Source organism: Callionymus lyra, chromosome 5 (genome assembly GCF_982586985.1).
Source record: "Callionymus lyra chromosome 5, fCalLyr1.hap1.1, whole genome shotgun sequence".
NCBI classification, from domain to species: domain Eukaryota; kingdom Metazoa; phylum Chordata; class Actinopteri; order Syngnathiformes; family Callionymidae; genus Callionymus; species Callionymus lyra.
In genome coordinates, this window is record NC_141822.1 from 17,309,169 (window position 1) to 17,325,249 (window position 16,081).

Sequence of the window (16,081 nt, forward strand, 5' to 3'; positions counted from 1 at the left end):
TAAAACAACTCTTTAATTAATGTAACACAAAAAGGGTTTCAAAAGAACGAAAATTACAATAAATGTCCTCTCTATTGATGGGGGTTCATGAAATCTGAACAAAACAAACAGTAGAGCTAATATAATATAATAATAATATAAAATATTGTGTTTTACGTTTAATTATTGTCAAAACAACAGGAGCAGTCAATTAAAAATCAAACAATAATTAAAAAATATTAATATATTTAATCGAATATTTTGAAGTGAAGTTACACTGAAACGAACAAAATGAATTTAAAATTTAATTCGAGATAGGTGTGGAAACCATTTTTACTATGACGTCATCATCCCAGTCATCCTCAAGCTTAAATATTACAGTCAAAGTCAAGAGTGTTTTTTCCTTTTATTCATTGCGTGTTTCAATGTACTTTTTTGGGTGTTTTTTTCTTTTCTTTTTCTTCTTGACTTTCACTCGTTTGCATCAGGGTGGGCGAGCGTCTCAGGGGAAGGGGGGGGCGAGGAGGGCACAGTCCCGGGTCAGCCGCATGCTAACGCTAGCATTAGCGGAGGAGAGACTGACGCCTGCTAGCGGGTCCAGCTGTTAGCATCATCTCTCAGACCTTCACAACACCCTCCGCCGTCCCGGGAGCAGATGGACGAGCTGGTGAAGAGCCTGCCCTCGCCGACCCTCCCGGGGGTCCGTCTGCCGGGCTGTGACACCCACCGAGGCTGGCTCTTTAAATGGACCAATTACCTGAAGGGCTACCAGCGGCGCTGGTTCGTCCTCAGCAACGGCCTGCTGTCCTACTACAGGTAACCCGCAGATGTGGCCGCAGCTGCCGCTGGAACACTCGAGTATTTCCGCCTTAAACTCCCGTGAAAATGTTTGATATATTTAAATAAAGATGTAAACTCTCTATGACACTGTTGAAGATGCTCAGTCATCCTCAAAGTTAGTCACACGAAGCTGCTAAATAAGTGCTAAGAATTCAATTTTTTATAAAGGGTATTTTTTTACAGTTGTTTTTAAAACATGTAATGCCTTTGTGTTCCTAATGTTAGTAAATATTATTCCCGAATAACAATGTCTTTAATCCTACCAGGTTCATTTCCTTATCTTTTATTTATCTTATTTGCTTGTCATATTTTCTGGTCGTGGGGGCAGCAGCCCAAGTTAAGAAGCCCAGACCCCTCTCTCTCCCTTTTTACTTGGTTATGATATTTACTGACTCCTGTGAGTCCTGTGCTGTATCTCAAATCGCATACTTCTCTTAGTATACTAGAAGTTAGTATGCATCAGGATAGTGTACGTACTAACTAGTATGCAAATTCTCCACAGATAGTATTGCTGTGTCTCAAATCGCATACTTCTCTTAGTATACTAGTAAGTAAGTAAGTAAGTAAGTAATTTTTATTTATATAGCGCTTTTCCAGACCAGGGTCATAAAGCGCTTAAACAATCAAAACAATATTCAATAAAGTATATACTTTAAAGGTCAAGATAAAACTGATAACACAACAGGAGTTCCAGTACACTAGAAGTGAGTATGCATCAGGATAGTGTACATACTAACTAGTATGCACATTTTCAACAGATAGTATTGCTGTGTCTCAAATCGCATACTTCTCTTAGTATACTAGAAGTTAGTATGCATCAGGATAGTGTACGTACTAACTAGTATGCAAATTCTCCACAGATAGTATTGCTGTGTCTCAAATCGCATACTTCTCTTAGTATACTAGTAAGTAAGTAAGTAAGTAAGTAATTTTTATTTATATAGCGCTTTTCCAGACCAGGGTCATAAAGCGCTTAAACAATCAAAACAATATTCAATAAAGTATATACTTTAAAGGTCAAGATAAAACTGATAACACAACAGGAGTTCCAGTACACTAGAAGTGAGTATGCATCAGGATAGTGTACATACTAACTAGTATGCACATTTTCAACAGATAGTATTGCTGTGTCTCAAATCGCATACTTCTCTTAGTATACTAGAAGTTAGTATGCATCAGGATAGTGTACGTACTAACTAGTACGCAAATTCTCAACAGATAGTATTGCTGTGTCTCAAATCGCATACTTCTCTTAGTATACTAGAAGTTAGTATGCATCAGGATAGTGTACGTACTAACTAGTACGCAAATTCTCAACAGATAGTATTGCTGTGTCTCAAATCGCATACTTCTCTTAGTATACTAGAAGTTAGTATGCATCAGGATAGTGTACGTACTAACTAGTACGCAAATTCTCAACAGATAGTATTGCTGTGTCTCAAATCGCATACTTCTCTTAGTATACTAGAAGTTAGTATGCATCAGGATAGTGTACGTACTAACTAGTACGCAAATTCTCAACAGATAGTATTGCTGTGTCTCAAATCGCATACTTCTCTTAGTATACTAGAAGTTAGTATGCATCAGGATAGTGTACGTACTAACTAGTACGCAAATTCTCAACAGATAGTATTGCTGTGTCTCAAATCGCATACTTCTCTTAGTATACTAGAAGTTAGTATGCATCAGGATAGTGTACGTACTAACTAGCACGCAGATTCTCCACAGATAGTATGTCTCAAATCAAACACTGCTGCTACACACTAACAGGAAATGATGCGACAGCTTCTTCTTCTACTTCTATTTAACGATGTTTCAACCAGCTGTTTGAACGCTATCGCCGACACCTGCTGGTAGAACGTTTTGCAAGTTTGAAAGATGAAATAAAGAAAAAATATGAGAATCTAAATATTCGCGAGATATTTAAGCTGGTATCAGCCCCGAAGACGTGTCATCCTCCTACTGCTGCTGAAAATGCACCTGTAAATATATGAATATATATGCATTTATATATGACGTAACTTCCGTTTACAACATCACTAAGATGGCAGCCGTTTAGGATAGATAGTGTCCATCGAACCATACTCAGTTTTGTGGGCGTTTTAGTACGCCACTTTAGTGTGCATGGCGCACTCAATTTTGCATAATAAGAATTGAGACGCACTTACGCACTAAAAATACTAACTTTGAGTACGCTAGTATGCGATTTGAGACACAGCATTGGTTTTATATATGTCTAAGTCGACGACAAAATTTCTATTCAACGGTCCATTTACAGAACTATTTTTCACATCACACACTTAGTTCAAATTTATTATATTATAACCTTCATTAATTGTTTGTTTAATTAAACCAACTTCTGCTTCGACATTCTCTAATTTTCTTAATTTTATAATGTTCTTTTTTAATAATATTATTGTTATTACACATATTAATGAGTACAGTTGTTTTTAAATTATAAATTAAATTGTAATTAATTAAAAAATGTATTACTTTAGCTAAAATTGTAGAATATATGTAGAAAATTCGGGACATACTACATTTATTTTTTAAACGCTTTAATGTATAGTTAAAATTTCTAATCCAAAAAGAGTGTATCCTTTCTTCTGAGGGTGTTTTGCTTCATCTGCTCGATCTCAGGACTCAGGCTGAGATGGCCCACACCTGCCGCGGCACCATTCCCATGGCCACGGCCCACATCGAGGTGGGCGACTCCTGCCACCTGGTGCTGACCAGCGGGGGTCGGAGTTACCACCTGAAGGCCACGTCCGACGGGGAGTGTCAGCGCTGGGTCTCGGCCCTGCAGCAGGCCCGGGCCATCGCTGCGCCGCTGATGCATCACTCTGGTAAGAAGAGAGAGTTTTGGGAAGATTATATTATTGAGGGTTTAATTCCCGACCTCCGGCCGACTGAGCCAGGAAGTGTGCGGGAATGATCTGCAACAGATGGTCTGCCCGCACGGACAGATGCAAGGGTGTTTTTGGACTATTTTGGATTTACTGAGCCCTGATTAAACACTTTCTTCACCGCCTTTGAAAATATAGTAAACCGTGTATTCACTGATTCATCTTTAATGCTGTACACTTAAAGTTGCATCACAATAGTTTATTAACCCTATTTATATTTGCTGTTAACTTGTTTGTCTCTTCTTAACAAGCGTATTTCATCAACTTTACAAAGGTGGAGAAAGCTTATGAGTTTCCTTATATCGTTATATTCTCTTTTATTTTAGTCTACTTTGGTCTCCATCTAATGTTTTGATAAAAATTGGATTTGACTTTTTCAAAAACGGCTTGACTTTGAGTTGACCTTGCACTCTGGTTGAACATGCTTCTCAACCTCTCTTCTATTTTCTTGTCGTACATTCAGTGCACCATGTGTTTTTAAAATGTTAAATATTAACTTGAATAGATGTCGAATAAAATCAAAAAAATTAAAATGAACATTGTTTAAAACAAATCATAAATAGCATATATGAAGTACATTTAAGTAGAATTTATCAAAGAAAAAAGACAAAAATTAAAATTGCGATTCAAATTAAATGATTTTTTTTTTATACAATAAATGTGTCAGTTTGTTAGTTTCTATTATAAAATTTTACATTAACATGTCAAGCCCCAGTTCACAGATGTCGGTCTGGTCGTCATCTCTATCAAGACCACCAGAGGGCAGCATTGTAGTAGTACACCGCTAAACACCTACTAAAAACTGCTTAGATCAGAGGATTTAAAAAAAATCTAAAACCTTTTTTCCATCACTTTTTAAAATCATGTTTCAGATATACAGCCACTATTGTATATAGATAGAAAAGCCTGGTGTCTGTTCAGCTCTATTAGTCTCTGTTACACAAACGTGCGGATACACTTGCTCACGGTCACAAACGGCATCCTTCATCAGATCCCTCCCTCCATCCCTCCCTCCATCCATCCCTCCCTCCTCTTCTCACTGACTATGACGACAGCAAGAGCTGAATGAATTGACCTTCGTTTGGACTCCTCCTCCTGTTCTGGTGGCAGGAGACGCTCTTTCATTCAAAATATTTCCTCTCCATGTGGACAATAGCTGCGTTTTCTGTCATCCTCACTTTGTAAGTAGCCGATTACATTTGATCCATACAAATATTATTTTTTTTAAATCTAAGAGCAGCTGTTTGTGCATGTGTATTTGTGAATGTGCCACTTTGTGATCTGTGTACTCTAGTGTTGTGACAACGAACACACGCGCGCACACACACACACACACACACACGCGCACACAAAATTTACATTTTTACGCATTTAAAGTAGACCCTTATACACAGAAGGATTTGCTTGAGTGTTAGTTTTTATTTAGACCAAAACGTATTTTAACCGCAAATCATGGCCAGTCAATGCTTCCTCCTCCTCCTCTGCCACGTTCGCTGACATGGCTGGAGTCTATGATGGACGTGTGGTCTTTAAACTCTCGTCCACTGGCCTCACAAAATGCACTTAAGTGTCCACATGCACAGGAAGAGATTAAAGCTCCAAATAATTAGCAGGATTGAAATAGCAGAGCCGTTTAAGAAGATTTTTTTTTTTAAGGCTTTACTCACTGGGTGTCACTTGATTCTTGTGCGTTTAAATCAAACAAGATTTGTGCAAGACGAGCTAATGCTCCTAAATACTGCGATCACGGTAGTAGTTCTGTTGTTCAGAATTCAATGTACAGCGTCAACGTGGGGAAAGACATGAATGTGAGTCTAATGTTTGTTGTTTGTTGTCATGACAAATGTAATGTCATTACAGTTCAATAACAAGAATGCACTTCAACATATTATTTAGAATATTTATGATTTCACAAACGTACAAACCATTAAAGACTTTAACAATTAGTGTATTTTATTTAATTTAAAATGTATTGATAAGGCGCTAATTATTAGTAAATAATAATAAATGAACATAAATAACTTCATGTTTTTACACTACTATACAAGGTTAAAATATGTATTTTTCTTTCATTAATAAAACAGGATGCATTGCAAATTAACGATTTGACTGATGACGATTTTTATTAGTTTGTGTAAACATTTTTACATGCAAGCCATAAAACATTTCAAGGAAGATACTGTTACAATTCAATAACAAAAGCCAGCGGGGTTAAATCCTTTCTGAGTTAAGTCTGTATCATTAACTCTTCATTTAACTTTTTATTTTGCAAATACTTGTGAATACTAAAGACTAAAATATAGAGCAATCAGCTGTACACACTTCATTATTCAAGTCAACATAATACTTATAGTACTTGTTTTAATAGTGTTATGGTAGATTCGACCAATCACCAGCTGCGTTTCCATCCAGTCTCCTAATCTGAAAAAAATGCCTGATCTGATTGAAATTGCTTCATGAAAACTTGTCTGTTGGAATGAAATCATCCGATCTAAACATTTTTAGTGGAACTGAGCCACACCTACAGTGAGAGATCATCATACACAAGGAAGTCTTCCTAGAATAATTCTCATACACACATTTTACAGCATCACAATTCACACACACTAGTGTAAAGTCTACAAAAATCACAGCGCATCAAGTCTTGTTTCAGATCACTGAGAATTAGATGTCTGTCAGTCAAATGCTTGGAATAGATGTTAAATCCCCCAAAAAAGGCTCTTGATTCTCTTTGAGATTCAACACCGACTCACTCTGCTTTCCTGCTTGAAACGTTGTTCTGCACTTCCATCTATAAACATTACAATTAGTAAACATTTTGAAAGATAATAAAGTATATTGCAAGTGTTATCCTCAGTTTAATGGCTCTCATGACTGTCGAGAACATGACATTCAATCTAAATCTGGAAGTGGAGACAGTAAATCTATAACGTTCCTGCTCAGAAGGAAACACGAGTCCATCCGTCACCTGTGGTTTCAAGACCCAGACGTGAGTCACACAGACGTCTTTTTTGCTTGAAAATAACCAGCATCAGGATCGGGTCGTCCCACTTCTGCTCCGTCAACATAATCTCCCCTCACGAGAGGAGGAGGTTTAACATCCACACAGACATGGATGACCCAAATAGGAAGCGAGCCAAACTCCTGTGAGTTTGTCTTTCGTTTGAATAAAGGTTACATAACTGTTGAAGCACTTTTCACTTTTATTTTAATCTCCCTCCCTCGTGAGACTCTCCTCATCACTTCAGCCCAGATTACTCTTTTCTTTTGCTCCTTTAACGGGAACTTGGTCCTGCCTGAGGAAACATAGACTTTGACCCATATTCAGAGAACTTTTCGTCTCAGACAATGTTCGGTGCGAACCTACTTAGTTCATACATCAACTATATTAAGAATCTCTCAACTCACCTTTGACCTAAATGAAACCTTTTTTTGGGAACAAGGAAAACATGATTTAATTAATGATTATTTATTATTGATGTCACATTTGTGTCTCCTTTTGATGCAAAACTGATAAATAGGTTTCAATGGGATTTTCAGACTGAGTCACCATCTTTTTATTCCCTGTAGTATATAATAATATAGTATATAAATTAAGTAAATAAACAATTTCCCAAATTGATCTGCAGCTGGAGCTCCCATTGTCACATGTCAGCACATATGTTGCAGACCGCTGCTGCCCCCTGCTGTTCCATTGAGCTCTTTGCTATCAACACTATTTCAAACGCTAAAAAAGTATCAAAATAAATGCTTGAAATAAATGATATAGTGTCCTGAGTAATTTTCTGTTTTTTAAGATCGTCGTTTGGAATGTTTGTGGTTCTCCCATTGTGTGACTGTATGTAAGATTGAGGCATTTATATGTATTTATTAATTTATTTTTGCATCAACCATTTTAAATCACGGTACTTATAGAAAGATTGTTGCTTTGAACAAGCAAAACATAACAATAAAAGACTCTCCTTCCAAAGCAGAACTAAACATAACATCCCCAAAGAGGAAACATTTGAATAAATCCTAAAAAATATTTTTATTAGAGACGATACCACAGTCTGGAGAGACAGGAACGATAAATTGATATACTGTGTTGTAGAAGAAGAAAAACGGAACCAGCGATGTTAACAGGATGAAGGAGTGTGACCTTTATATAAACGACCTGAAAAAGTTCTTTATTAAAGTCCTGTTTATTAAAGAATCCTGAGCTGGTACCAAAAACCAAGCGTCCAGAGGCAGAACGAAGGCTGCAGCTGGACCACAGTGACTGAAGGTGATGCTGCGGCTAATGCTAACCTGAAGGTAGATAGAGGGAAAAAAAAAGAGAGGACGAGGGTAATGCGTCATCTTTTTTCCCCTCTACTTCTAAAAATAGACGAGCCCCTCTGATTGCACGGACTCACGTTTCCAGGGCAACGGTGTTTATTCACAGCTTCCGTTCTTGGTGAGGATTTATGTGGAGGCTCAGGGTGTGAATCATTCCTCCCTCACCCGTCACCGCAAACTCTTGTTTTCTAACATATCAAGTATTTCCAGTGAACTCCATCTTCCACCATGAGCACTCATCTGGTGTGTGTTGTGTGTTTGACAAGATGACTCCGGCGATGAAGGCCCTGGTCAGCAGGAGGATCAGGCTTTAACTCCTGCTGTGCTCAAGACTCTGGCCAGCAGGTTGGACGACCTGAGCACGTGTAATGAGCTGATAGGGAAGCACGGCGCTGCACTCCAGCGCTCCCTGAGCGAGCTCGAGGAGCTCCGTGGATCCACGGAAGGCACCGACAGAGTCAAGGCGGTCACCGAGCGAGCCACCCTCTTCCGCATCACCTCCAATGCTATGATCAAGGTGAGTCCAGGCCACAGGTTCGAGGTCCAGCCTCTTCACGTGACGTTCTATCTCCCGGTCGCAGGCGTGCCGTGACTTCCTGGATGTAGCCGAGTCTCACAGCAGAAAGTGGCAAAAGAGTTTGCAGTATGAGCGAGAGCAGCGCCACCATCTGGAGGAGACACTTGAACAGTTGGCCAAGCAGCACAACAGTCTAGAGAGAGCCTGGAGGGTGAAGCCCACCTCGTACCCGGGTGAGACACACACTCATTGCACTATAATCTCTGGATTGTAAAAGTTTGCTGGGTCAGAAAATTCATCTTTTTGATTGGACGAATCTTTCTGTATACTGTATACTGTGACAGCAGGAAAAGAAGAAGAGTTGAGGAGAAGAAGCTAAAATGTGACGGGGAAATCTTTATTTAGAAAACTATTAATTATAGAAAAATATAAGTTTCAAGACAAAAATAAAGGGCGAGAATGCTCTAGAATATTAATGTATGTTATTATTCCATTATTATTTAATTGTATACGTATACATATACACATATATAGGGGATGGATATATTGAAGGGTAGTATAGCTAACAAAATGTAAATATGTTTTATTTACTCTATTTTTATTTATGTCTTATCATCAAAAGAAAGAATGAAAATAAGAGTATTAAAATATAATAATTGAATTAAAAACTAAAATAACGGAGATAAAGACTGAAAAGGATGAAGAAAATACAAGATACAATAAATTTAATTTAGATGTTCATTCTCAGTTTTAATAAGGGCCACAAAAATAGAGTCTGTGTTGATACATAATCAAATAGAAAATGAAAACTCAATCTATGTGAATGTTTTTTTTTCTGTAACAAAAACAAATCCAATGTTCTATTGTATTTGTTATTCTTTTTTTCCGCTTATAATCAATTATTTGCAATGTACAATGTTTTATCGTTTAATAATGGTTTACATGTAATATATAACATTGTATTTTTGTCATTTTAATTTTACTTGATTAAAAATCTTTACATTTACAAATAATATTTAATTTCCTTGTATTTAAAAAAAACTTAATATTAATTTTTTTCTTGTGTATTTCTGTCTTAAAAAAAAGGTTGATATATGTTGCAATAAATGGCGACAGTGTGACCTCTATATCATTGCTCTTGTGTGTCAGGTGTGGAGCGATCTCAGGAGGGGGATGCAAGTGATGAGAACGATGATGCAGAGTTCTTCGATGCCATGGAGGAGTCTCCTGCGTTCATAACAGTGACGACCGGTGGTGAAATACAGCACAAGTGAGCAAACTCTCACATCAAGGAAGAGTTTAAATAACTGTCATGTGATCTAAATGTTTGTTTTTTGTCCACCAGGCGCTCAGGAAGTAACCAGAGTATAATGAGCAGTGGACTTCCAAATGACTGGACTCACAACCACAATGTAGGTGTTGATTATTATCTTGGAACTTTCAGATGAAGGATCGTTCTCTGTCAATGTTTTCTTTCTGATTTTAGTTCATACATTTGATGTATGGTTTGTGTCTTCAGGACAACTCAGGCTCCAACAACATCCAGCTCAGACGACCACGTCGCAGTCGTATTCCCGACAAACCCAATTATTCCCTCAACCTGTGGAGCATCATGAAGAACTGCATCGGGAAAGATTTGTCCAGGATCCCCATGCCTGTGAGTGCGCTTGTTTCACACACACACACACACACACACACCCCCACACACACACACACACACACACACACACACACACACACACACACACACACACACACACACACACACACACACACACACACACACACACACACACACACAGGTATGTTCATGCTTGTGATGCTGATGTTCTCCGCAGGTCAACTTCAACGAGCCTCTGTCGATGCTCCAGCGTCTCACCGAAGACCTGGAGTACAGCGAGCTGCTGGACCGAGCCGCTCGCTGCGACTCCTCCCTGGAACAGATGTGTCTGGTGGCGGCGTTTTCCGTCTCCTCGTACTCCACCACCGTCCACCGCACCGCCAAACCCTTCAACCCCCTGCTGGGCGAGACGTACGAGCTGGACCGAGTGGACGAGAGCGGATATCGCTCCATCTGTGAACAGGTAACCAGACCAACACTTGGATTCTCCGCCAACTCATTTTATTTGGTGTCAGTTCTTCATGTATGATCAGGAACAGAGAGTATTGACGTCGACAGTCACACCGGTACTTCAAATAAGAGTATAATGGATGCTGAAGGAAAGGAATTTGATGGGAATGATTGGTGAAGGAGACAGTTTGTTAAATATATATGTATAAATAATATATATATAATATACATTTTGTTCCACCTGCGACTCAGATTGATTAAACATTTGTGATTGAGTTTGTACAGAGTCCCTAGAGGCAGAAATGTAAAGAAAGACATCTTGAAAAGTTGAAAAATAGAGTTTTGAGAAGCTTAAAAGGTTGACTTTAGGCTATTTTTTAGCCAAACCTCTACTAAAGATCTTCTTATCTTTGGCTGCTGAGAGCCTCCGTATTATTGTGTGAAATCTGATTTAGTGATGGAGAAAGAATGACTAGACTTCTTGTGCTAAAGAGCGATTCCTGAAGAGGAAATAAACGCCCAGAGTCAAAAAATGCTTTGTGACTAACATGACTTCTTGATGCTATAATGCACTTGAGGAGTCTCTCACATCTGCAATGGTTGGATCTTTTCTAAAGAACTAAACGCATGTCCCTGAACTTGAGGCTAAACTCAAAGTAAATGGACCTGAAATAAATAACAGCAATTATGTCTCGTAATAAAAAACCTTAATGTTGTCCATTGTCCAGATATTTTAACCTTTTAGAGATCGTTTTAAAATTTCAAGATTTATTTTTTCTTCATCCATGTACCCTTAGGTACATCACATACTGTATATATACTTTGTCTATACACTAATATGATGGTTAACTTGGAAAATAAATGCTGTAGTAACACAAAAAAACTGAATAAATGTTGTAAGAAAATGTTTTAATAAAATTACTATGTGAAAATAAGATTAACATTTAATGTTATTATTAATTATTATTTTTATTATTGAGCTCAAATACGGTCATATTTTACCCACTTTCCCTGGTAAAAGTTACATTTTAATGTAAAATTTCTTGCAGGTTTCACACGTATAGTGTATAGTTTGGTCATCATTCGTTGTTCCTCTCTGTCAGGTCAGCCATCATCCTCCAGCAGCCGCTCACCATGTGATCTCACAGAGAGGCTGGACCCTCTGGCAGCACATCACCATCGACAGCAAGTTTCGTGGAAAGTATATTTCTGTGATGCCATTAGGTGAGAAAAACATACACAAAAAAACCCGCTGCTTAATTGTCTCTAACAATCTTTTGATTTTCCTTCCAGGACAAATTCACCTGCACTTCCACTCCAGCGGGAACCGCTACGTCTGGAGCAAAGTGACGTCAACAGTTCACAACATCATCGTCGGGAAACTGTGGATCGATCAGGTTCGTTTCTCTTGTCTTTTGGAGACAGAATTCATCGCTGTGAGTGTATCCATAGTGACTTAAAGTTTTAAAGATTAAAGAAATATTAGTATAAAAAATTTCAAATATTTGATTACTAATTTAATGTTTCCCTCAAGACTATAAAACATATTGCCAAATTAATTTCACTACTTATTTAACCTTTAGAGTTCCTTCTATTATTTAGTTTTATAAAAACGTTTTTTGCCAAAAAAATGTTTGTATGATTACAGTTATCTTATTACTACAATTACAACAAAATGTATGTTCATAACAAATTTTGTTTCAAAATAAAAGTAGATTGATGTTCATTTTGATAAGTGGCTTATTAAGATGCCAGTGATTAAGATAATCTAAGGAACAGAGATAATTGATGTCGACAATTATACAGAGACTTTAATTAACAGTCAAACTAAAGTCGATTGAAAGGCATTTAATGGTAATTCCTTCTGTTTATGAAAGTAAATAAAATAAATAAAACATTTTTTTATGTGATTATAGTTTGACATGCGTGATTTAGAATGAGTTTTTTTTCTGAAATTTCAGATAGAATTGTTCAGATTTTTAATTGGCAGTTGCTGTAGAAGTATTTCGCTGACAAACCTTACATTGTGTTTAAACCACAATAGGTGTAATTAATACAATATTATGAAAATAATGTCTAATGTGGCTCATAGTTCAAAGCAAAAAAAATGGAAAAGAACAAAAACTGTATTATGAACAGCGCTTGTTAATATAAGGACCTTCTCAGTAAATGTAAACAATAGATGTTACTTCCAAAATCTAGTGTGATGCATATTAAAGTAAGTTTGAAGGTGGAGTTAGTGGTTAAACTACTACTTTAAGTCTAAATTATGATCCAGTTAATAATAAGAAAACTTGTGTCACATTCTTATTTAAACTCTTATTTTCTTCTTTGTGATGTTCAATGTTTTTTTTAAGCAACACAACTTGGATTCTCTGTAAGGTTCTTTCTTTCCTCTGGCTGTTTACAGTCTGGAGACATTGACATCGTGAACACCAGCACGAAGGACACATGTCACCTTAAATTCTCGCCCTACAGCTACTTCTCCAGGGAGGCGCCCCGAAAAGTAAGACTCTTGGAACGATCAGACGTGAACTCTCTGTGAACGTGACTCTGAAATGTTCGCTTCATGCAACACGATGTCGTTCTGCTTGTCATGTTAGGTGACAGGAATGGTGGAGGACAGCAACGGCACCGCTCACTACATCCTGTCCGGCACCTGGGACGAGAAGATGGAGAGCGCCAAGATCGTGGACAGCAGTCAAGGCTGCAGAAGCTCTGAGGGGAAACAGAAAACTGTTTATCAAACGCTTCAGCCCAAACTGCTGTGGAGGAAATATCCTCTGCCGTAAGTTCCGCTCACATATTTGGACGCCGATAATCCCTTCGACCGCCCGCTGACGTCTTGTTCCTCTTCTTCTTCAGGGAAAACGCAGAGAACATGCATTATTTCTCCTCTCTGGCACTGACGCTGAACGAGCCAGAAGAGGGCGTCGCACCCACCGACAGCCGTCTGAGGCCGGACCAGCGGCTCATGGAAGCAGGTTTGTGGGACGAAGCCAACACACACAAACAACGGTTGGAGGAGGGTCAGAGGTTGGAGAGGAAGAAGAGGGAGGCCATCGCCAACCAGGCGCTGGAAGAAGGTGAGAAGAAAGAGATGATGGATGGACTTGTTTGCTCACTCAGTGTATGTTAGGTTCCATGTTTATATTGTCCACAATGTACCTTCTTCGTTTCCTAAACTGAAGCAGTTTTACAGTCACACAAGTGAATCTCTGGTCCACGTTTCTGCTCCTCATTTTCAGGGCAAGACATCGAGGGCTACCAGCCGCTGTGGTTTGAGAAGAGAACCGACGACGCCACTGGAGAAAGCACCTACAGCTACAGAGGAGGCTACTGGGAGGCCAAAGACCGTCAAGACTGGAGCCAGAGTCCAGACATCTTCTAGGACAAGACACAAAACTGATTCTCCTAAAGAAAAGTCTGTAGCGAGCTGGCGTCTTTTCAAAATGCATGGCCTCACACTTTAGCTGCCAAAAAACAGAACAGTAGAGATAAGAAACAGGATCTACAACATGGTTCAGATGCGTGGAACTTTGTCACAGTCCTGCACAGAATGTCAAACATGTCTAGTATGTATCAACAGACAGAAAAAAATGTCTCCCCAGAACTCACCCCGCTCTCCTGTCGGGTCAGTTCACTGGTGTTTAAAACCCTCGGATCGACGGACACCAGCATGCAAACGAAACACAACGAGACTAGAACCGACTCGATCCTTTCCTGTCACAGATGCACACACTTGGTCAGAAGACACATCAGGAAAACCCAGCTTTGAATCACTATGTTCTCTGAAATCTGTAAATTGTCGTGATAGACTGAAAGCTAATAAGTGGAATTGTGAAAAAAAGAAAAAGAGATATTTGTGTTCTCATCACTGTTAGGAGAGAAACATGTCGATCATCATACTTAAGAAGAGTACAGGAAGTGCAGTCGCCTCAAAGTTTCATGGAAATAATTAACCAAAAACCGTTCTATTGACAGCAAGAATTGGCTTTTTTTAGGCTGATTTGCACTGATGTGTGTTGCTGTTTAATTTAAACACCTTGAAAGTAAGGAAACAAGTTTGAAGAAGTATATCAGGGCCATCAGAAATGTTTAATGTTAACATGTTTTTTTTATTGAAGTTATATATATTTTTTAAGATTTTAATAATTTCTAAATTGAAAGTTTGCATTTTTATTAATTAGTTTAAAAAAGAAAAAACGAAATTCTTTAAAATACACATTGAGTATGATATTAAATAATTAAGAAATACATTTTATAACTTGAATATGTTTTAATTTGTAACCTTTTAAGTTCAAAATACAAATACCACTACAACTATACCTATACTACTAACTATACTTTAGCAATTGAATATAAAAGGCTAAAAATTAAAAAGTATAGTTACAGTTTCATTTATTGGAATAAAATTATCAAACTAAATCAAATACTAGTCCAGATGTTGCTATTTTTTTTCAATTAATAGAAAAAATTCAACCTTATCATTTGGAAATTATTAAATTATATATTTTTTTAAATCCAATGCTTAAAAAAAAGTTCCAAGTTAAAATCAAAAATGACGTAATGGTGTTGTGGTAGATACAAGACGCTTGGTGTCACTAACAGGATAAGCTCGTCATAATACATGCATGTCTTCGCGTATTGATCAACATGTTACACAACAGCCTTTGCTAATGATGTTTGCAAAGCTTTTTAAATATCTTTGGCTTAAGGGTGAACTGATGTGTCTCATGTTTACCTCTGAAACATCTGAGTTGAAGCCACCGCATCACAAAACTAGGTTTCCTGTTGAATCAGATCCATTCATGAACCCGAGCTAAGAAAAGAGGAAAAAAAAGAACGGCGCACTTATTATTCACATGATTTCTGTATCTTGCTGTAGTTATAAACACACTAGGCATATCCACATCTGTATTTAACTAAATATTGTAGATATAGATTCATCACATGTTTCTCATCTCTGAGGAAAAATGCCAATGACTTGAATATTATTCCACCTCAATAGTGAAGTGTTGTAATAAATAGTGAGGGGGGGCGGGGCTATTTAATATACGTGTAAAAGATGTATCATAATAAATGAGGATTCAAGCTGAAGCACAATGTTACACTGCAGGTTAAATTATGTGTGAATCAATAGGTTTCCGTGGCAACATATAGCTATGCATGATGTAGTAGGAATCCTCTTCACGTAGCTACTAGTGCGCGGACTCGGAAACATGATGTGTCAACTCACCATTTGTGCCCAAAGACCTGAAAGATTTTAAATCTTTTGTTTTTTTAATAAAAAAACCTTTAAAATGTAATTGTTCTCTTCCATGTTTGACCTGGTTGAATGTGAATTGTTTACATTAACGGATATGATTGTCAGACAAATAAACTCAATAACAGTGGGAAAAAAAGAAGAACAAGAAGTTTTTTTCATAAGAATGTTCCCCTTTTGAA

At 37.8% G+C, this 16,081-nt stretch overlaps 1 protein-coding gene across 2 annotated transcripts; it reads left to right on the plus strand.

Moving 5' to 3' along the window:
• The first annotated feature begins 440 nt into the window (after window positions 1-440).
• On the plus strand, window positions 441-15,942 carry osbp2a (oxysterol binding protein 2a). Of its 2 annotated transcripts, none has more exons than XM_087791217.1 (14): window positions 441-795; window positions 3,460-3,665; window positions 8,312-8,562; window positions 8,627-8,795; window positions 9,712-9,832; window positions 9,908-9,974; window positions 10,082-10,219; window positions 10,401-10,646; window positions 11,737-11,857; window positions 11,927-12,030; window positions 13,044-13,139; window positions 13,237-13,421; window positions 13,499-13,719; window positions 13,882-15,942. In XM_087791217.1, exons 1-14 carry the CDS (start codon window positions 635-637, stop codon window positions 14,022-14,024), a joined length of 2,229 nt encoding a protein of 742 aa, XP_087647343.1. In that variant the 5' UTR covers window positions 441-634; the 3' UTR covers window positions 14,025-15,942. The 2 variants fall into 2 exon arrangements, with proteins under 2 accessions (XP_087647343.1, XP_087647344.1); XM_087791218.1 differs by having other exon boundaries at window positions 442-795; window positions 9,908-9,978; window positions 10,092-10,219.
• The last annotated feature ends 139 nt before the right edge of the window (window positions 15,943-16,081 follow it).

Excerpts from the sequence above, each read along its gene's own strand:
- osbp2a (XM_087791217.1), top strand. The coding sequence starts at position 635 with ATGGACGAGCTGGTGAAGAGCCTGCCCTCGCCGACCCTCCCGGGGGTC. Across the intron at positions 9,833-9,907 it reads GGTGGTGAAATACAGCACAA|GCGCTCAGGAAGTAACCAGA; the intron begins GTGAGCAAACTC and ends TTTGTCCACCAG. Across the intron at positions 13,140-13,236 it reads CCAGGGAGGCGCCCCGAAAA|GTGACAGGAATGGTGGAGGA; the intron begins GTAAGACTCTTG and ends TTGTCATGTTAG.